The 23,092-nt window shown below is 44.7% G+C and overlaps 1 protein-coding gene across 14 annotated transcripts in view; it reads left to right on the forward strand.

The window, feature by feature from the left end:
- TSNARE1 (t-SNARE domain containing 1) overlaps window positions 1–23,092 on the forward strand; it is a 533,649-nt gene that overhangs the window by 104,802 nt on the left and 405,755 nt on the right. For all 14 annotated transcript variants that reach the window (XM_074898355.1, XM_074898350.1, XM_074898344.1 and 11 more), the window contains one exon: window positions 14,942–15,064. In XM_074898355.1, coding sequence (XP_074754456.1) covers window positions 14,980–15,064 — 85 coding nt within the window. In that variant the 5' untranslated portion in view covers window positions 14,942–14,979. The remainder of the gene's footprint in view (window positions 1–14,941; window positions 15,065–23,092) is intronic.

The raw sequence follows: 23,092 nt of genomic DNA on the forward strand, positions 1-23,092 counted from the left end.
TGCTACTTGGTTTTACTTTCTCTCCCAGCATGGGCATTGTTTGGAAGTCTTTTGTAGTCTTCTGTGAAGATACCTAGAGTCATCGTAGAAGCACAATGTGCAGAGCAAGGAATAGAAATGTCAGAAGGGCTCTTGTCAGCAGAGGCTGGTAGTGTGTATGAGCTGGCCCTGTCTCTTCATGAACGGGATAATTTGTATAAAGAGGGGAAGGCGATGAGTACTTGTTTGGATGCAGTATTCCCAAGGTGGTTTGCACGCGTGCATAAGGAAACATGGCCACTGTGGTTTTTTGACCTTTCTTTGAGATTATTCTCTGGACAAAGCAAGGGCTAATGATTTCATAGTTAGGTGATGGTTACACATTACTTGACTTCATGCCCACAATCCAGCTACTCATTGCTTGTGATTGTGTTGAACTATTTCCTCCTCTCTATATCCCTGAAATATTTGTAGGTATCTCTGTTTCTCACCTCTGTTGCATGGGTTTGTGGCTCCCTTTTCCTATCTTTTCAAAGAGGGCCTTTGCTTCCAGGGCATTGTGGGGATGCCCTGAGCCTCCCTTCAGCTCCTGCCAAGACTCGGCATCTTGAGTTGGTGGTTGACCTCAGCTGCCCACGTTCACTGACACTTGATTTTTGAACATGTTTCATTTTGCTTTCTTGAGTGCTGACCTCTCACTGGAAAGAAACTTGGAAACTGCTGCAGAGTTTCTCATTGGTTTTCTTTCAGTTCCCACTTAAAAAAAACCTCTGCACCAAAAAACCCAAGTTGAACACCGCTCCCCGCTCCAATATTTTTGTCCCCCAGAAATTAAGCTTTGGAGACTGCTGTCCACGATATGGCCACTGTGATAGTTTTTTAATTCTCTCCTCTCCACAGCCATCTCTTGACTTGATTTAACACCAAGCTTAACTGACTTCTTTCATCTGCCATGGTCTTGGTAGGAAACCTGAAATGAAGATATCAAGGTTTTTTTCTGTTTCCTGGTGAATTGCTACCAAAGGTGGAAGTAGATTCTTGAACTTCCCACTGTGTACTGTGTCTTTTCAATAGAGCATGCTGTTTCTCATTTATCCTTCTGCAGTATTTATTTATAATGCAACTACCAGTGAACACTGCTGTAGATGAGAATTTAGGCTGATGTGTAGTCTGATCGTGTGCGTTGACACATAGGAAATGAGTGATGTTGGATTATCACAGAATCGTCTAGGTTGGAAAAGACCTTGAAGATCATCCAGTCCGACCATTGACCCAACATTGACAGTTCCCAACTCCCCCAGATCCCTCAGCGCTGGCTCAGCCCGACTCTTCAACCCCTCCAGGGATCCCGGGGACTCCCCCCTGCCCTGGGCAGCCCATTCCAACGCCCAACAGCCCCTTCTGCACAGAAATCCTTCCTCAGAGCCAGCCTGACCCTGCCCTGGGCAGCTTGAGGCCATTCCCTCGGGGCCTGGCGCTGGGGCCTTGGCTCCAGAGACTCATCCCCCCTCTCTGCCCCCTCCTGGCAGGGAGTTGCAGAGGGCCAGGAGGTCTCCCCTCAGCCTCCTCTGCTCCAGACTGAACCCCCCAGTTCCAGTTAATTATAGGGGAGGTCCCATTTTACCCTGCATCTCCTTCCCCTAAAGAATTGCAGGTCTGTCAGCCAGAATATTCATGTGGACTCAAAACTGGTTGCTGTCTGCAGATATATTTTTCCTTATTCTGTTGAAATCCAATATAAATTTATAAATGCTATTTCTAATTTTACTAAGCTGACCTAGTGTGTTACAGTTGGGCTTTGTCCATTCGTGCATGTACATCTTTTATAATTAATAAGTTTACTTTTAACTTCACAGTAGCAAACTTCCCTCCTCTTTGTGTTCTTCCTCCCTGTTTGTTTTTTTTTTTTTTTAACAGTGACTAGACATTAATATTCATCTTTTGTAACCAGTAAAAAGAGAGCTGAAACCTGGATTCTGAACTGACTGGAAATTTAATTTTGCTGTTCACTGAAATATGTAATACTTCTGTGTTTGTCTAGCATATGGATAGATTAAGACCGTTCTACATGCAAGGTTCACAAAAAGTAGACAACATGGCACAAAACAGCAAGTAGAAGGTGGCAATGAAGGAAAGAAAAAGAAAGGAAACCCATGGTGGATTAGAACAGGCACCGTTTCAGAACATTTTTACTAGGGAAATTCAGGGTTGGCAGCCATCTAGATCATGTTCTCCTGCAGGAGCTGGAAGAAATGTTTAACCATTATTTTAATGTCAGTTTAAAAATAGGAAGGGTGGCATCACATTTCAATCAAAGTGACCTAAGTGACCCGGCACTAAGTGATCCAGGCACTGCCATCCGTATAACCTGGACTTGAACAGTAGGAAATGTTACATACAACTCAGTGGCAGTAGACTCCACAACATCTTTGATCTCCCAAAGATGGTCTGTCTTCTTTTCTCTTCATCTAAACGCCTCAGGATCAAGGAAGCCTGATTGCTTCTCCAGGTGAAAAGAAATTTGGGTCCTGAGGGTTGACCACGCTAGTTCAATCCCTTTGTCATTTATCACACTTGGGTGCTGCTTTGGGAACCAAGGTGTTTCAGTGTGCGCTGCCTTCTGCTTTGAAGATGGAAGGCATCCGTCTTTCTGTGCGTCTGTGACCCTGTTGATGGAAGCCTTTTTCTAGCAGCCCTAAATAGCTGCTTCTGCTCTCAAGAACGTTAAACAGAGGGTCTAGGAATCTGAGATTCCCAAGCTAAACAAAATATATCCAGTCCTTATTCTTGACATTTGCCTAAGGCCAGCCTGTCTCTGGTGCTACTTAGCAGGGTTTGAAGCCTGTCTTCAGTTCTTTTGTGAGAAGACATGCAGTCAGGCCGATGTGGAAGAAAAGTCGGTGTATTGAAGTGGCAGCTGGGACTGACATGAAAGGAGCACAACAGGCTTTCAGATTGCTTCCCTTACCTCTGTTCTTTGTGTCTGATACGCAGATGTTTGTGTAACGTGAAATGTGTACCCATGACTTGCAAGCATTCATTCCTTCCTATCTCTGGTGCTTGTGGTTTCCTTCTCCTTTATGTTGCATGACAGTCCACGAGATCTAAAGTCCTCTAACATCAAGAGGAGGTCTTAGATGCAGCCTTCACGAGGTTGGTGGCGATTGAGGTGCCTTGTGATTGACAGGAAAGGGTCTCGTGTACCTAACGGGTGCTGTTAGCTGCAAATCTTGGGAGTGACTGACTGATTAAAGAAGGGGTTAAGCAGAAGCTGTTTCTGTTGGGTTTGCATAGCGTTGCTGAGCTGGTGGAGAAATTAGATTAATGGAAGGTTGTAATCAAGTGCACCGAGGCCAGCCCGAGCTCTTAGTGTCATCCCAGTTAGAAGCACAGCGAACCAACTGTCTCTATTGGTCGCTCAGTATATATCTCCGTAAAATGTCATAGATGTCTTATCTTGCTATCTCTGACTTCAGAGCCTATCCTGATAGTATCTGTTCCCGAGACAAACTGCTCTGCTCCTGGAGATGTCTACAATGGTAACTATACCACGGGGAAGAACAACTAAATCTCTTAAAAATCAACCAGATGCTTTTCTGAAATAAGGCTTTGACAAGGAAGAATGCAAAAAGTGAATTCTTCTCATTGTTTCTTAGCAAATCTCCAGAATAGCAGAAGCAGCTCGTTTCTGAGATAATCCATGCTGTTTTTATTTTGCACCTACTCCACAATGCCTTAAGGCTGTGGGCGTTTGCTTCGCTCTGTAGTACACTTCAGCTGGAGGAGGGTAGACAAGAGCGTGCTTCAGTGTGTTGAATCGGGGTGTTTACAGTCATAAGTGACGTTGTGCCTGTCAAGTACTACATATGTGTCTCTAGAAGTTTCTGGAAGCCAATTAAATTTGTACAAGTTCTGATTATATATATAACGTCCCGGGGATTTTTTGTTGTTGTTGTTGCTATATTTTGGGTCATGTCAACAGAGGCTAGACAACGTGCTGACAACGTGCTTCTTAGGCCATGGGGACAGAGGTGGCTTCACTCTCCAAGGACCTTCCATCAGCATTAAAACTTAACTGGGAAGCAGGATGGGAGGAAGCATGTGTCTTGCTTCATCTCTGGCCTCACTGTGTGCAGGGCATCACGCCTGTACTGCTCTCCTACCGGTCACTTCTTCAGCTCCTGAGCATTGCTTCCTTGCCTCCCCCGCCCAAAGCCACCTCAGAACATGACGTTAATATTACCAACGTCGCAAAAGATCCAAAGGGGCATAAATGGAAGGCACACTCTGAAAAAGAGGAAAGTAATCCACTGCAGCTATTCTGATTGACCTCTGACAGCCGTGTTATGAGGCTCAGTGAGCACTCGTGGATTTGTGCAATTGCACCAATTCAGTGTTAAAAATGTTGATTACAAAAAAAAAAAAAAAAAAAAAAAAAAAAAGCGCTTCAGCAGCAGAGCTTGTTCTTCCATTCAGGCTCTCTGAGAAAGAGGAAAGGGACATTTTTCCAGGTCAACAGCATAAGGGTTTATTGAGTTTTGTTTTTAATAATTGAGAAAATCCCTGAGAAGAAAAGCTAAAAAGCAGTATGTCTGTGACATGAGTGACAGAGTCGAGTCTGTTAGAGGGGATTTGGAAAAGCAGCATGCTTTGCAGATATGCCCTTTCATCTCACGGCTTCAGAAAACTTTCACATTAATCAAAGTTAATCCTAGTACCTTGGAACAGAGTAAAAAGGAGGGCTCTGTATCTATCTGTCCATTTTACAGTCAGGGAAATGGAGGCAGCTGTATGGAAAGCAAGAAGGCACTGAGTGTCCTCCTTCTTGTGATTTGTGTGTGCTGGTAAACAAGTCTCCTAGTGAGAAATGAAAAAGGGTCAACCTGTTTAGTTCATCTGAGGGAAGGTTGAGAGACAACAGAGCTCAAACAGCAAAGTTCAAGAGGTGAGAAGATGCAGCTCTTCTAACAGAGTGGCTGGGCTGATCCTTCATTAACTGGAGTCTCAGAGAGGCTCTTATGGAAAGAGGTGACCTGGTCTGACCAGAGGCTGTAGGCGTTGATGCGTAAATACGATTTGTATGAAATGATCCGCTCTTTCTTTATGAAGGTCAGGCTGGTTGGTGCAAGGATTTTATCTGGGTTAAAAATCTCAGAAAAATGTATCTCTAGTTACTCATCCAGAAGTGGAGGTGTCATCATTGCTAATCACTTCTGAAGCTCCCAGTGAAGGCACTTCTCCATCGGCATGGTGATGGTAGAGCTGGGAATAGAATACAAGAGTGCCATTGTTCTCACCACCCCCTGTGTTCGTTAATGGCAGTTAATTATCCAAACTGTCTGTGATTTTATTTTTTTCTAGAGCTGAACAGTAAACAGAAACAGTTGGCTTTGTGTTAGCAGTGCTATTCCGCCGGCAGGAGAAATCCTGGTGAAGGAGCCCAGCAGCACCAACAGCTCACTGTGAAACTCAGGGCAAGGAATTCACCTGGATGAATTATTAGCCTGCCAGAAGGTCCCACTGAATCCACCGCTAAGTTCCTAATGCTCTTTCCTGAGGAATGTGGAGGTCCTCCCTACGATGTGATGGACCTATCCTGAAAAGAGTGAATGCTCAACCTAGGATACATGCAAATGCAAGACTGGAAGTTGTGAGTCTGGAAGTTCTGTGTCTGCGACCACTTTTGCAATAGATCACACTGCCTGTGCCACCTCTTCCATCCCATGGACAGCCACCAGCCACTCTTCGATGATGTGGCTGGTTAGATGCCAAGGAGGGACTCCAGTTTATGGATGTCAAATGCCAGAGATTTCACAGAGAGGCTGTGTAGTCTCCATCCTTGGAGATATTTAAAAGCCCAATTGCATGCAGTCCTGGGCAGCCTGCTCTAGCTGATCCTGCTTTGAACAAGGGGGATGGCCTAGGTGGTCATCTCAACTGTTCTGTGATGTTTGCCCATTTCTCCAGCCTGTCCAGGTCCCTCTGAATGGCAGCTCAGCCCTCTGGTGTATCACCCACTCCTCTGAGTTTGATGTCATCAGCAAACTTGCTGAGTGTGAGAGACGAGAAACCAGGCCTGTGAGAAACTAAGACAAACAGCCTGGGAAAGCAAAAGTTGAGGCTGATTGAAGAAATGCCTCAAACACTCGCAAGACAAAACTCTGAGTCCCAGGGTGCGTTCTGTGGAGGCCGAAGCTGATAACGCTGCCCCATGCAGCTGGGGGAGAGAGCCCTGTGGAGACAGGACGGCTCTGCTCTGGGGCACCTGGGCACATTTCAAGGGCCATGTGTCCGGTGAATGAACTTTGCTTCATTATCCACAAAATGCATATTAAAGTTAACACCCCTCAATATGCTAACGAGGGCTGTCATGATCATGCTAATTACATCATCCCATGAAACACCTTACCCCTCCCCGTACATGGGATACGTAGCTATGTGGGTCGACCTAGGGAACGGACCCAAGGAAAGTGGGTATAAATCAAAGGGGAGAAGAAAGGACTCTCTCTCTCTCTCTGCCCCTCTCCCTGCCCCCCCCCCCCCCGACCGTCTGGAAAAAGCAGTGAAGCGAAGAAGACGAATGCCAGCGAAGAAGATGGCCGCCTCCTGGAACCCTCGCCGGCGGGATCAGCACAGGAACCCAGACCGGTGATCTGTATTCCCCCATTCCCTCTGTCTCCCTCTTTTCCTTTTTCTATTAAGAAATGCAAAGCATATTATATTGCTCGCCACAACTTGCTCTGTACTTAGCCAATTATCATGTGTTCAATTAGTGCATTGTAGGTAGTTAATAAATGCTTGAACTTGGAGACTTGTCGTCCGCTCCAATTGGGGATTTGCGAATCTGAGTCACTTGTCCCCCTCGTCGGAGCGGGATGTGACTCTGAAGATACGCTCTGCCCCATCATCCAGATCGTTAATGAAGATATGAAACGGGACTGGTCCCAGTATTGGCTCTTGACCAGCATTGGCTGATCTTATCACCTCCAGGTATATGAAGACTTTCCCTGTGTTGCCTGTTCCCAGAAGTACTCTATCTTTCCTCATAAGCTCTCCCAGTGTTTCACTTCATCTTTTCTACTTTGGTTTAGAGCTATTCCATTGTCTTGACCAACATGAATGAAGAGAATGTTTTCTTCCCTCTTGTTTTGCAGCAGCTTTACACAGATTCAAAGGCTGAGATTGTCCCATCAATCTTCCCTTCTATAGGCAAAGTAAATCCATTTACTTAGTCATTCCTAGCAGGTCATGTTTTCTTAACATCTTGTCATTCTCCAAGTTCACTCTAGACTCTTCAGTTGCTGTCAAAATCTTTGCTGGATCTTGTTGCCTACAGCTGAGGACTCCATTGTGTGGGGCCAAGCAAAAGGTTTACTTCACCTGTCTAGAAGATTGTAATCCTATTTATACATCCCAGGAAGATTTCTGCCACTTTTACAGGAAATGTCATTGCAGATTCATGTTCAATTTTCAGTCTATAGCATCCCTCCATCCCTGGAGGTGTCTTGGGCATAGTGTTCATCAAACGATAGTTTATGATTCTTGGAGAGTAAGGAGGAGGGTCAGCAAAACTGCCACCTTGAACTTCTGGAGGGCAGCTTTGGCCTGTTTAGGAGCCTGGTTGATGGAGTTCCTTGGAAGGCACTCTTGAAGGGCAAAGGAATCTAGGAAGGATGGATGTTCTTCAAGAAGGAGATCTTAAGGGCACATGAGCAGGCATCCTCATGTGCTGAAAGTCGAGCTGGCGGGATAGACCAGCCTGGCTGAACAGAGAGATTTGGCCGGAATTCAGGAAAAAAAAAAAAAAAAAGAAAAAAAGAGAGTTTATGATCTTTAGAAGAAGGGGCAAGCAAATATGTCAGGAGGTTATGCGGGGAGAAATTTAGAAGGGCCAAAGCCCAACTAGAACTTATCCTGGCTAGTGCTGTAAAAGGCAATAAAAAAATGTTTCTACAAATGCATTCACAATAAAATGAGGGCTAAGAAGAATCTCCATGCCTTATTGGATGCGAAGGGAAACATAGTGACAGAGGATGAAGAAAAGACTGAGGTACTTAATGCCTTCTTTGCCTCTGTCTTTAATATTAGGACTAGTTGTTTTCAGGGTATCCAGCCTCCTGAGCTGGAAGACAGAGACGGAAGCAGAATGAAGCCCCACAGTCCAAGGGGAAATGGTTCATGACCTGCTACACCACTTAGACACAAAAAAGCCTGTGGGGCTGGATGGGATCCACCCAAGGGTTCTGAGGGAGCTGGCGAAAGTGCTCACCAAGCCACTTCCCATCATTTATCAGTCGTGGCTAACCGGAGAGGTCCCAGTTGACTGAAGGTTACCAGGTGTGACACCCATCTACAAGAAGGGCTGGAAGGGGGATCTGGGGAACTACAGGTCTGTCAGCCTGACCTCGGTGCTGGGGAAAGTTATGGAGCAGATCATCCTGAGTGCCGTCACATGGCACATACAGGGCAGCCAGGGGATCAGGCCCAGTCAGCGTGGGCTTGTGAACGGCAGGTCCTGCTGAACTAACCTGGTCTGCTTCTGTGACAAGGTGACCCACTTATTGGATGAGGGAAAGGCTGTGGATGTTGTTTACCTGGACTTTAGTAAGGCCTTTGACACTGTTTCCCACAGCATTCTCCTGGAGAAAGCAGCTGCTCGGGGCTTGAACAGGAGTACTCTTCACTGGGTAAAAAACTGTCTCGATGAGAGTGGTGGTGAATGGAGTTAAATCCAGTTGGCAGCCGGTCACAAGTGGTGTTCTCCCGGGCTCAGTATTGGGGCCAGTTCTATTCAATATTTTTGTCAGTGATCTGGACGAGGGGATCGAGGGCACCCTCAGTCAGTTTGCAGGTGACACCCAGTTGGGTGGGAGTGTTGATCTGCTCGAGGGCAGGGAGGCTCTGCAGAGAGACCTGGGCAGGCTGGAGCCATGGGTCGAGGCCAATTGTATGAGGTTCAACAAGGCTCAGTGTCAGGTCCTGCACTTGAGTCACAACAACCCCCAGCAATGCTGCAGGCTTGGGGGGTGTGCCTGGAAAGCTGCTTGGCGGGAAAGGAGCTGGGGGTGTTGGTTGACAGCCAGCTGAACAGGAGCCAGCAGTGTGCCCAGGTGGCCAAGAAGGCCAATGGCATCCTGGTTGTGTCAGAAAGTGTGGCCAGCAGGACTAGGGAAGTGATTGTCCCCCTGTGCTCAGCACTGGTGAGGCCACACCTTGAAAGACTGTGTTTAATTTTGGGCCCCTCACCCCAAAAAGGCCATTGAATGACTCGAGCGTGGCCAGAGAAGGGCAACGGAGCTGGGGCAGGGTCTGGAGCACAGGTCTGCTGGGGAGCGGCTGGGGGAACTGGGGGGGTTCAGTCTGGAGAAAAGGGGTATGAGGTGAGACCTTATCTCTCTCTATAACTACTTGAAAGGAGGTTGTAGCGAGGTGGGTGTTGGTCTTTTTTCCGAAGTAACAAGCAATAGAACAAGAGGAAATATTCTCAAGTTGGGCCAGGGGAGGTTTAGATTGGATATTACAAATAAATTCTTCACTGAAAGAGTTGTCAAGCCCTGGAACAGGCTGCCCAGGGAAGTGGTTGAGTCCCCATCCCTGGAGGTATTTAAAAGACGTGTAGATGTGGCACTTGGAGACGTGGTTAGTGGTGAACTAGTCAGTGTTAGGTTAATGGTTGAACCAATGATCTTAAAGGTCTTTTCCACCCCAAACAATTCTATGATTCTCTGCAGCACGGGCCAGTTGTTCCCCATCCTTTATTTGTGGACGTTTGCTGCTTCTAAATTCAGGCCCCTGCTGTTGACCTGAATTATGTAACATGTTATTTTCTTTATTAAACATCAGTTCTGGTTTGTGAGGATTGTTCTGAATGCTGAACTTATGTCATCTAACTTCCCTCTTTGGTATTGTGTATGTGTTTAATGAAACTAATCCCCATTCCATCACCCAGCTCAGTACTCACAATACAAATGGAGAGAGCAGAGCTTAGTAGACAATTTTTTTCTTTGGTTATGACAACAGTCCATTGGGTGTATTTTTCTAATTAAGAAAAAAAAATAAAAATCTGCATCTCCAATCCATTTGTTCTGTCATGCAAGAAACCCCTAATAGCATAAAGCTGTAACATCTGCTGGTTTTCTGCTTATTCCACTGCCTTTTAACTTGTTGCGTAACGAAGTTAACGTTGGTTTGATATGACCTGTTCTCAGATGCGTGCTGGCTGTTACCGGTTTTGACCATCAGATGCTTTCAATGAATCTGTTCCAGTGTTTTTGCGGGAGATGCAAATGAGTCTATTTTCTTACTTTTCCTTTCTCTTCCCATTTGGTAAATAGGCACAATAAGGATCCTCCAAATCTGCCAAGGGGGCCATGAATGACTTTCAGTCTGCTTCAGGCAGTGGCTCAGGCGGCAGAAGAGGAAAATTGCAAAATCCTAGAACCACTGGAGTGGGAAGGAGCCTCTGAGTGTCATCTTGTCCGCCACCCTCCATAGAGCAAGATCACCTAGAGCTGGTTGCTTAGGCCCATGTTCAGTCAAGGCTTGAATATCTCAGAGGATGGGGTCCCCACCACCTCTCTGCACAGCCTGTGCCAGTGTTTGATCACCCTCACCATAAAAGAACCCAAAAAAAAACAAACAACTTTTTTTTTTTTCTTCTTTTAAGTGGAATTTCCTGTATTTCAGTTCAACCCCATTGGCTCTTATCCTGTCGCTGAGCACTACTGAGAAAAGTGTGGCTCCATCATGTTTGCTTCCTCCCGTTAGACATTTATAGACATTAATAAACGTTGCCTGAGCCTTCCCTTCTCCAGGCTGAACAGACCCCGCTCCCTCAGCCTCTCCTCATATGTCAGATGCTCCCATCCCTTAACCTTCTTCATGACTCTTTGCTGGATTTGTCCAATATATCCATATCTGTCCTCCTCTTCCACTTCTTTCCAGCATGTTCATGTGTTTCACAGACAAACTCAGCTTTAAAAACATCTAACTTGTCTAAAGTACTCTCCAACCTATTTCTTCCATGTTGAAATCTTTAGCTTTCATTCCTACTACTGATTATGCTGCCCATCTGGATTTCCCTCTAAATGGAGACTGAGGTATTATAGGGGAACTCTTTAAATCATTTTGCCTGCTTGGTTTTACCTGACAGTATCTTTCCCAACCCAAGAAGCATGGACCAACCCTTTCCTTGAGATCCTACATCCTACTATGATATTCACTGCATGATATCTATAGGATATACAAGGCAAGAAGGAGTTACGTGTCATTAAAATATAAATTGATGCTTCTGGCAGGATGGATATCCTTTTTAGTCTGGATTAGGTGGGGGTTTTTTCCTTCATTTATATTTTAGGTGATGAAGACAAAGATGTGATTTTTTTTTTCTTCTTCTTTTTTTTTTAATCTTTTTTTTTTTTTTTCCTGTATCCAGTATGTTAGGCAATGCTTGTTCCAATTTGTACAAACTGCCTTCACAGTAAATTGGACAAGTCTCCCTGAGGAGCAGTAGACAAAAGACTTGGGAGGTGCCATGGGGATGAGGAAGGAAATGCTTTTATTGCCAATCAAATTAAAGATACTTAGAACTGCCGTTAAGTTTTCCTATAAATATATTACTGTGGGGTAGGAGCGTGGTTCCGGAGCTGTGTGAATAAGGGATATTTCAATGGCTTAGTAGGATGGGGTGGGAGGTGGTTGTTTCTAAAAAAGTTGGTTAAACTAAAACAAAATATTTAATTTTCAGTTCTTTCCTTTTTTTTTTTTTTTTTTTTTTTCCCCCCCCTACAGGGAGAAAAAGTTTTAAAATGGAAGCATGCTTTGAAAATGATAAATCAACATGATACATTTGGAGTGCTGTAAAAGCATTCCTTCTCTCCCCCTTTCACACCACTCTGTTGGGGAAAAAATAGATGCATTCACTGTTTGCCAAAGAAACACTTGCCCAGTTGTAATCAAGTCATTTTACAACATGGTGTAGACTTTCACTCCACGTTTGTTGTATGTGGCCTTGGGGAAGTTGTGGCAGCAAATATTTCCACTTGCTTATCTCTAAAAGAAAGGATGGGTCGGGATCAACCTCTTTGCAGAGGCAGTTTTCAAGCTGTTTTGTTGTCCCACTCCCATGTTTACAGCAGTCTTAATCTGTAGCCGTGCTGGGAGCTAAAGAAAATAAGATAATTCCTTTTCCTTGCCTAGAAATTTTCCTGTAACTGCCTTTTATGTGCAGTTATTTTCCCAGGTCAGGGTCTTGCTAGACCTTGGGGTTGCCTTTTGCAATGGAGGCTGTGTTGCTGTGGTAGGTGTGGGATAACCTGAGGCCTAAGCGAGACAAAATTTGTTCCCAAGTCCACTGCAGACTCCCCAAGTGAATCTTCATCTGTTCCTTGTAGCGTTTAGTGGTTGAGAAGAACTTCCATCAAGACATGGATTATATTTTTGTGCTGCTGAAAGTTTTTTATGCTTGACATGATTGACTGTTGTTTTGTTGGGTGTCTTGGAAATCCTTGGTTTGCAGATGGCTTCTTTTAGCTTTCTGTCTTGTTTACTTCATTTTCTGTCTCCTCGATGCACACGCAAATACAGGCACTTATCCTTCTCTCTGGTTGCGTGGGCTATTGCAGGTTGGCTGCCATAGGTTTGGACTTGAAGGCTGTTCCTAAAATGAAGGATTTAGGGCCTCGGGGCTCCTGCAGCTTCAGATGCCAATTATGTGTGTACATGGTACACTGAGGCTGGGTGGGGAAGCTGTGTTCTGGATTTTTTCCACTTTTAATGGGTTTAGCTCCCATCCCTTGCTCTCGCAAAGCAGTTGCACTTTTATCCTAGTTTATGTGTCTGGCCCAATTAAGGGAGGATGGTGAGTGATTGCCTTTAGTCCTGGAGTTTCGCTGTCTGGCAAGTCTCAGCACAGTCTTGAAACTTTGAAAGAAAAAAAGGAGAGTGAAGTACAAGAGGTGCCTAAGGCCATTAGACTGTTCCCAGTACCATCCAGAACTGGGAATTTCTGGTGTTTTGCTGTCCATGGAGGACAAACCAAAGGAGTAGTTGCAAGTACACCGCTGTGTCAGTGAACCCCTGTCCCGATCCGATATCGGGTAGGGTTCTTAAACGATCCCAAGAGCGAGATTAAGACACAAACAAGGTCAGATGCCGTACAACCTTGTGAACTTTATTTTGCATACAACTGGTAATAGCGATAGGACAGAGAGAAAAAGGAAGGAGGAGTCAGAATCCCTAAGCAAGAAAACGGTAGAGATGCAGCAAGATTAATTACCAACCACCACGAATCCAGCAATGTGCCGTTGGCTCAGTCCTGGTGCAGGTGATGGTGCTCCAAGCTCCAAAAGTGACGACAAGGCTGAGAGGGAGAGAGAGAGAGATCCTGAGAGAGGAGTACACAGTCCTTTTATTGTCCCAGATTTCTCCAAAAAGCCCACCCATTTCCACTGGGCTCATTGTCTCGTGGTCCTCTTCATCCCGATTTAACTTTGGGCAGATGTCGTGGTTTTGTCTGGGACAGTTCCTCTTCTCCAGAGCGTACTCCTCCATGTCCACGGGACACTGAGGCCAGGAACTGGTGGTGGTGCAGCAGCAACGCTTGAGACAGACAGTCCGACGCAGTCCCTTACAACCCCAAAAGAGACTTCAGCCCTTTGCTGAGGTATCTATCAATGCATACATCAGTTCATCATGTGACATGTGTCAAGAAGCTCATACAAACAGGAGGCCATTCCCAGCTTTTTGCACATCAGAGGGAAAGTGGCTGGTCCAGGCCATGTGCAGTTTGAGTATCCAAGCTCAGGGCAGAGCATTGCATCCAGTCTTACACCCCAGCATCTTCAGCTGTTGCGCTGGAGGGGTTACATGTGCGTGTTGGAGAAGGTTTGTTTATGGCCCAGGTTGTCCTTCAGTCAGCAAGCGACATTTATAAGACAGAGCAACACCCTACACGGAGGGCAGTTGGTATTACCAGTCCTCTCACTCCAACTTGTCCTCTCGGCTGGACTCTCCCATGCTGCTGTACTGCAGTAGCACTGCATGGCTGCTTGATGAAGGGCTACTCAATAGCCAGCGTTGTCTTCTAACTTTTTTAGCAGCAGACACACCTATGGGTTTTTTTTTTCATAGCCTTGGTGTAAGAAAGCAGCAGCTGGATTTGGCCCTGTATCATGACCCAACTGACGCAGCACCTTTATCTTTTCTCTTCCTTTGCCATCATCACCTCCATGCTTTAGGGATGAATTATTTTTAATATTGCAGTCCTGGGACCCTGCTGGAGGCTATCGGGGGCTCATGGTAAGATGACACCTGTTGATGTGGAGGTGGGAAGGGGGAAGAAATAGTCTTTCTCTGACATTGCTGCATTGATTTTAATTCTGCTGCTCTGCCTTAGGCCTTGCAGCTTTTTTTTTTAAAAAAAAAAAAAAAAAAAAAAAAAAACAGCAAGAAAAAAATAACTCTGGCTCCACAATATTTATACTAGAGACCCAGAAGCTTATAATATAGCAGTAAACTGTCTCTTTTGAGAGCTCATCAAGACTGCAGTATGATGGATAGACTCCTAGCCAGCTGCACAGTGATAATGTTCCAGAAGACAGCATTACCTTTTTTTTTGATAGAGTGCCTAGTCTTTGCCTACCAGCTCAGGATCTCAAAGCACTTTCTGAACAGCAAGGAATTAAAAGTCTCACCATGGCTGAAAGAGATAAATGGTTGCCCTACATCACTGGAGAAAATAAGGCATGGGGAGGTCAGATGACTTGTTTGCCCTCAGGAACAGCTGTAGTCCAGGAGACCTGGATTTTAGTACTTTAATTTTTTCCAGGTGGGCATCCTGAAGTTTGGAGATAGTTCTGTATTTTTTCATTTACCTTTTTTTGGTTTTGTCTTTTTTCATAGAATACTGGGGTTGAACTGACTTTTAACAGTGTTGTATCTGTCTTTTTCTCTGTTTTCTTAGGCCTGAAGTATAATCCCGCATCCATTGCTATCTAGAAAATGTCTTATGGATCCATTGATGGGAGTGGATTTGGGAGCAGGAATCCATTTGGAGGCCCTTCGAGACAAGGCTATCAACCTCTCGGTAGAGTATTGATCCCTTACTGTAATTTATTCTGCTTCACTCACTGGGGACTGAAGTTTTACTTGCTCATATTCGGTGTGGCTGGTGTATAAATATCACGCTCTCTCCCAAGCTCATTTCTGGTAGTGATTTTCAAAGGTGGGAACCAAAATTTTGTTGAATTTGATTTGTATAACGAGGCACCAATGTCTTACCATGCTGTGGTGGGTTGACCTTGGCTGGACTCAGGGTGCCCACCAAGCTGCTCTATCACTCTCTTCCTCAGCAGGACAAGGCAGCGGGGGAGAAGATAAGATGGAAAAAAACCTCATGGGCCAAGATAAAGGGAGTTTAATAAAGCAAAAGGAAAGGCTGTGCGTGGAGCAACTGAAAATAAGAGTTATTCTCTGCTTTCCATCAGCAGGTGATGTCCAGCCACTTCCTGGAAAGTAGGGCATGTCGCTGTTGCTGCAGAAGACAAATGTTGTAATAACAAATGCCCTCACCTCTTCCTCCTCTCTCAGCTTTTCTTGCTGAGCAGACATCATGTGGTATGGAATATCCCTTAAATCAGTTGGGGTCAGCTCTCCTGGCTATGTCCCCTCCCAAGATCTTGCTCACCCCCAGCTTACTGGGTGAGGCGGCGGGAATGGAGAGACACCCTTGATGCTCTGCGAGCACTGCTCAGCAGTAGCTGAAACGCCAGTGTGTTATCAACACGTTTTCTAGTTACCAATACACAGCCCAACGCTATGAGGACTGCTATGGGGAAAATTAACTCTACCTCAGCCAGACCCAGTAAAAAACCACTCAGGATTTGAGGCTTAAAACATGGAAGAGTAGGGCTGATGAGGATTTTGGAGGTATTTTGGGCAACTAGGAGAAGAAATGTGGAATATTCTCTAGACTTGCTTGTGTCTTTCCTCTTCTCCCCAGCACCTTTGCAAGAAGTTTGTCTAAAGGGTTGTTTTATGGTTGGCTGTAGGTGCACTGATCTTGGGAGTAGATGTGAAGATGTGCAAAGGGCAGCAGGCTGGGCTTCCACAGAGGGTAACTTGACAACTGTGGAAGCTGCTTGATCTGGGAAATCTGCTCGGATGTGGCAACAGGGTCAAAAACTTGCTCAGAATATGCTGAAACCATGAACAGTGGCTTGCACAAAGTGGACTCTCCTTTTTGTGGCATGTTTTTAAGCAAAGACCAGATATGCTTTCCTTGCCTGTTTCCCTCTTGCCCCAAAGGACTCTAGAAATGCTCAAGTAGAAACAGAAAAGCATTCAGGTGTCAACCTCTATATATGAAATGGTCCCAAATGTAAAAGTCAAAGGTGTGCTTCAAAAAAGCAAATTCATAAGGTAACTGTTGGAACATAGAATCATAGATTGGTTTGGGTGGGAAGGGGACTTAAAGATCATCCAATTCCAAACCCCTGCCATGGCCAGAGACACTTTCATCTAGGCCAGGTTGCCCAAAGCCCCGTCCAACCTGGCCTTGAACCCTTCCAGGGAGGGGGCAGCCACAGCTTCTCTGGGCAACCTGTGCCAGGGCCTCACCACCCTCACATTCAAGAATTTCTTCCTTAGATCTAATCTCAATCTCCCCTCTTTCAGTTTAAAACCATTACCCCTCATCCTGTCCCTACACCCCCTGACCAAGAGTCCCTCCTCCCTTTCCTGCAGCCCCTTTCAGCCCTGGGAGGCCGCTCTAAGGTCTCCCCGGAGCCTTCTCTTCTCCAGCTGAACCCCCCAACTCTCTCAGCCTCTCCTCACAGGGGGGTGCTCCAGCCCCTGAGCATCTTCGTGGCCTCCTCTGGACACACTTGAGCAGGTCCGTGTCCTTCTGCTGTTGATGCCCCCAGAGCTGAGCACAGCACTGCAGGGCGGGGACTCACAAGAGTGAAGCAGAGGAAGAGAATCCCCTCCCTCGACCTGCTGGTCATGCTTCTTTTGATGCAGCCCAGGATACAGTTGGATTTCTGGTCTGCAAGTTCACATTGCTAATGATATAACCTCCCACTTCTGTGCTGAAGGCTTTGACTCTACTGCATCCCCTCCTTGACACAGGCACGTTGTAGGAGGGATCCTTTGCCAGAAGAACAGTGAGTTGTGCAATGCTTGTCCCTGTTGGCATGTTGCTGGATTGTGCATGGAGGCGGAAGGCAGGTCTCATCCTGCCTGCTGCTGAGCTGCCGTTTGAGGGGCCAGCCCTTGTGGGCACGGGCAGATAACACCACCTCTCCAGCTGCCCAGACACATGCGAGCTCCTGGTCCAGATGGAGAATTGCTGTAGGGTCTGATCTGGGTAATCTAGTCTGTCTTTCAGCAAGCCTCGTTAGCTGGAGCATATTTTTGCATTTAATTTTGGGCCTGGGTCTGGCTTGTGCTGCTGGGTGAGCAATGGCTATGCTGTAGACATGACTGGTAGTTCAGACCTCTGCAGAAGCATCAGGAAAGGGGACCTTGTTACATGACAAAGGAATGTGTTATCTCCTTGCACCAGGGAAGAACATCGCCCCTCTCTTCACTTGCCTTTGATTTCAGCTGGGCTGTTCATTAATGAAGCCTGAGTTGGTTTTCAAGTTCTGAGAGTTGCAAATGTTCTTTGGGAAACATTTTGTTGTTTTGCAAATAGCTGTTCCCCCTGGATGCAAATATAAAAGAAGCGTAGATGTTTCTCTTGGTTTTGTGTTTTCTTACGAGTTTGGGTGTAATTATGATTTTGGGTTTTTTTTGAACAGGGAGAGGGTATTAAAATAAGTGTGAGTTATCTGTTCAGTTGCAAATAGTGATTTTTAGGCTATTCTGCAGGGCAAAATTAAAGGCATAACAGCAAGGAAGAATGGGATACTTGGGCACAATGAAAGAACCATAAGAAAAGAAATCGAAATGTGGACTAGACAAATGATGAATCTTACTGCATTCTAGTTTAGGTTAAAAAAACCATGAATACTTATTGTGCTGTAGGAGAAGACCAGTATTTTTAATGCAAATACACAGAATAATTCACTTTGAATCTCTAAATATTTGAAGAGAGACCTCGTTGTGCCCAGCTTGCCCATCGTTTGGCGGTTACCGATGTGACGTTGAAGCCACTCTCAGTGGATTGCAAAAAGCAGCTGATGTTGAAACATCAGCTTTCTTGACACAGCCACGGTCTGTTGGTTGCCCCGCTGGAGCCTGTTAACATATTGGCTTATGTCTTGGAGTTGAGTGCTGGCTTCCCCTCCATCCATGCACACATCATCTTGGGTGACGTTGCAATGGAAACACCTCCAAGGTCCCTCAAGGTTGATTTTCCCAGCAAACCCAGATCGGTTTTGGACTTGCTAAATACCAGGTTAGTCCCTTGACTAGGTTTCCCTGTGGAAAGGCTTGCAAAGGAAAGAGCCTGATTGCACTGGCCAAGGGCAACTTGGAGAAACTTTTATCTTCTCTGTGTGTCTCAATCAGAGATGTTACATCTGAACGTGAGTATCTCCCCATGCCCCTTCGCCGTGGAAGACTAACACATGCTGGATGTCGTTTTGTGTAGTATCCCCAAATATTGTCATCATTTAAGTGTTAGGAGAGGGTAATGCAACTCGAATCATCTGCCTCCTGCTTCTGACAGACAGGTGACTGGCTTGCTAAGAAAAACTGCCTGCTGTATTAGATCATGGTATGGCTGGAACAAAAGAGCGTGGCCTTCCTGCCAACATACATATGCCTGCTCGCGACAGGGGTGGACCTTGATGGACGTGTTCTCTGTGTGCTCTAAACCTTTTCTTCTTTTTATATCTCATAAATAAATAAAACCAGGTACCAGTATCCCTGGAGATAGCTATTGTCCGACAGTAGCGTGTGGTCCAGTGGTAATATTGAGGCATCCAATGGAAAACTCTGAGATCCAGCAAAAAGAAAGGTGATGGGGATGGCACTGCTTAATAGCCTTTTGGTAATAATTTGACATGGAAGTCACATACAAAGTAGCAGCAGGTTTCAGCAGCCCCAAGTTGCCCAAAGAGCTGGAGGCTTGTCACAGTAAGTGGTCGTACAGTGGGATGAGGGAAAAAAGAACCGCTGGGAATTAGTTCTTGAATTCTTTACTTTCATGAAAGAGGACACAGAAAACAGGGCTCAGGTTTTGTTTGGTTTTTAAGATAAAGTGTAATACTACTGAAGGGGTGTCCTCTACCCCTCTTGGCTGCATTTCCTCCATGCTCAATCCGAACGTGCTCCTCCGGCTGGGAAAGATTAATTACTTGAAGGTGCTTCCCTTGGCCCCGGGCTGACGCGATGGACTTAGAGCCCATCATCAGGCCATGTGGCAGTTGGCCTCGTTCACCAACCTCATTAGAGAAGTCCACAAATGCCGTTTAGGAGCAGTTTTGGGAGGAATCCTGGATTCTTTTGGGGAATTCGGTTTGCCTGGGACTCCTGGGTGTCAAGACAGCTCTAGTTCAAACTCTGCTTTTGGTGGTGTTGCTGGATATCCAGAATTTCCTGGGAGAAAAAAAAACGCAAGTATACTTTTTTTTTTTTTTAATTGGAAATTGTTGTGAGGAAAGAGAGGTGGTGTTCAGCAAAATTCAGATGTTCTGTAGCCTTAACTGGGGAGCACCCTAAGATGTGTCACAAGGGAGACCATCAGGATTACTTGGAGTCACTACTTGCAGTTCTAGGAGTTGATCTCACAGCCACTGAGGAACAGCAAGTCGGTGCAAATGGAGGCATAAGCCATGTTGAACTCTCCCAGCAGAATCTGCATTTCGTATCCTTGTTCTGCTCCCAAAAATCCAGGTAAAACCAAGTGTTCCCCTTTTTCCTTGTAGGAGCTTCTCCAGGCTTCACCTGTGCATTGGTGTTGTGTGGAGAAGTTGGGGAGTACGTAGTAGAAAGTTGTTGGGTTTTTCTCTTTTTGTTTTTGTTGTTTAACCTGTGACATGAAAAAGATTGAAATGACTTCAAAAGATTTTTTTTTTTTTTTCTGAAGTAATGTGACGTGTCTAAAATAGAGACCAAACACCATACAGCAGTAGGAATTAAACCCCGAATTCTTACGATTTTAATGTGTGCAACGTGCACTCTACCATGTTCAACATATCTTCCCCAAACCATCTTTTTTGTGGGGAAAATGAAAAAAAAAACCCAACTTGCTCTACAGAGGGAGACATAAAGATCATGGAATTCAAAGAGCTTGAATTAAAATGTCATGAGCCAGGAAATTTTTAACACTGCCTTTATTAACCTTACTGTGCCCTGGACGTTAAATGACAGATTTGAAAGGGGGAAGCTAATTTCGTATTCCAGAGGTGCAACATTTCTGGGTGTGCTCAAGGGACTGTCGGGTCAGTACTTAATTTTAATGTGACTTCATCTAGACCATTTTTCCTTCAGTTCCTCGTGAAGATATTGTGCGGGACAGTGGCCAGAGTTGTACTCAAGATATATTGCACGTGCGTCTTTCTCCTTGGCTGCCAGGTTGGTTATCTTGTCACAGAACAAAATTAGATTCGTCCATGCAAGTTGTTCTTGGCAGTGTTTGCTGGGTATATATCACCTAATTATCATTTTGATGCTTAGCAATTGTTAAATGATTTGTTCTAACAGTTTTCCAGGAATTGGGTCTATAATTTTCTTTGCCCTCCCCTCTCTACCACCGATCTGCCTCTGTGGTGGACGAGCTGACTCTTGGGTGGAAAATCACATGGAAGTGCTGGCAATTCTGTCTCTCTCTAGTTTTAGCAGTTGGACCATCCTTCTCTCCTCTCCAGTACTATTTTGCTCTTTTCCTAACAGTTTTGGAAAGTAATTTGTCCTTAAAAAACCCACCACGGGGTTCATTGTTGCCTCCAGGTTGGCAAAGTCGCAGAGCTCACGTGTTGCATGGGAGATGTTCACACCAGTCGTGACCCCTTCAGTGAGACGGGGGGTGGCAGGAGCTCTGCTGGAGACCCAGGGCCAGTGATTAAAGCTGGGGGAGATGTTCTGTAGACAAAACCCACTCAAAACCTCATGTATGAACCAGCACTGTGGCCTGATCACCCCATAGTCCCATTGCGGCTCCGGGTCTGATGGCAAACCATAAGAAGGAATCCACTACCAGCTTTGCATCTTGATACTGCAAAGTGCTGAAGCATGTAACAAACTCTTAAGTACACAAGGAGTCCCTCTGAGGTTAATTAACATTAAGCAGGTGGTTAATCCTTTTGCTATATTGGAACCTGAATACTGCTTTGGTTTTGCATTAGCTTCTTAAATTGCTTCCAACACTTGAAATGCTTTGTTAAAGGGACACGGAAACCCTTGGTCAGTGCAGCGTACGGTGTTGTCCAAAGAGTCTGGAAGGTGGTCTAGGTCTGGTTGTGGCAACTGTTCCTCACTGGAGCAATGAAGGACCCAACCATGCACTTAAATGCCCTTAGTGTAGAGTGTTAGAAAGAGTTAAAAGCAGTGAAAGAAAGCAAGAACAAAAATCTTTGAATGTTTTAGGGAGATTCAAAGCTACTGCGCAGTATTAGGAGTGGGTTTTGTTGGTTTTTTTTTTTCAAAACTGAAAGCCTTAAAGCAAGAATTGGACTGTGTCTTGGTGACACTCAATAATATAACTAAAGTGTGCTTTTGAGATGGAGTCTCGTCAAGTGTAGAATGGAAGGAAGGACTTAAAGTGCAACTTTCAGCGGTACCTTTTGTCTGCCATGCCTTGATGCCTTCACAAATATTAATCCAGGGTTACCACCTAGACTGCAAAGGAAGTGGTCTTGCCTCTATTTTATTCAGCACTAAACAATAAAATAACTTGTCAAACGCTGTGTAAAAAGAGTCTTAATGATTGATTTTTGCTTTTAAGTCTTGGGTCCTGTCATATTTTGTTGAATTTATGGCGATACAGAAGTAGAGGACTCGGGTGTCACATTAAAGAAGTCATTAATTGGCCTGAAATAAAGTGCAGGACAAAGTCTAGATGCAAATAATACCAAAAAAAAAAAAAAAATCATAATAAGATGATCTCTCCCACCAGACTTCAAAGAGCTTTTTGTGACATCTACAGAGTAATTATTTCATAGTTTCTTTGCTATTGTGTAAGACTTGCAAACATTATAAATTTATTTCTTTAGTCCAGTCTCACTAAATTTAGAGGATATTCTCTGTTTTACATCCAGTTCTTAGAGATCTTAGCAATGATTTAATGAATTAATAAGCCTAAACATAAGAAAACATATTAAAGAATAATGAACATGTTTTATAGCAAAAGGAATTGCCAGGAGAATTAACTTTCATACATGAATTAACTTTGAAACTGTTTGTTTTGAAAACCTCTAACCTATCCCTTCTGGCACTTTTAACATTATAATAACTGTTTTGCTATAATCTCAGTATTTCAGGGAAGTTAAGTGGTTATGCATTTATTTATATAACTAGCAAAACTAGAACACACCATTGGAATAAATAAGTATTTTAATGAATTACGTGAGGGTGAGCTGACAACTTCATAGCATTTAAAAAAAAAAAAAAAAAAAAAAGAAAAGGCAAACCAGCAACAAAAAACCCTCAAAAACCTCTTGGGTAAAGATAAGCGCTTTTTTTTTTTCTTTTTTTTTTTTTCTCTCTACCAATTTTATTTGCTATTCTTGGTCATCCAAAGCCATTTTACTGTAAAAATGTAAAAATCATGCCAGTGGTCCCAATCTTTAACAGAAAATCAGAAAGCAAAGACGTTGGCCTCTCCTTAGGGCATCGTTCAGCTGGAAATGCATTTAAACATCTCATCCTCTCAGAATAGCTTGCTCCATTTTCCACTCAATTACGGTCAAATTAAAAGTAGTTTAAGAAGATCCTTTCCCTGCAGCCTGCTTGTCATATGGGTAGAGGTACCTTAGGAGGAAGGCGGAGCAGAATGGGTGTGCTGGTGGTGCCTTTACTTCCCCAATGGGTGCCTGGCCATGAACCCCAAACCTGAGGCTGTCCACTTGGGATGTTTTTCCAGGTGGATGTATTTCCCTGAAGAAGAGGCTGTCCTGTACTTTAGTTTCAGCTCCTGATATTAATACAGCTCTTTTTTTTTCCCTCT

The sequence above is a fragment of the Athene noctua genome, chromosome 2, assembly GCF_965140245.1.
Source record: "Athene noctua chromosome 2, bAthNoc1.hap1.1, whole genome shotgun sequence".
Classification (NCBI taxonomy): Eukaryota; Metazoa; Chordata; class Aves; order Strigiformes; family Strigidae; genus Athene; species Athene noctua.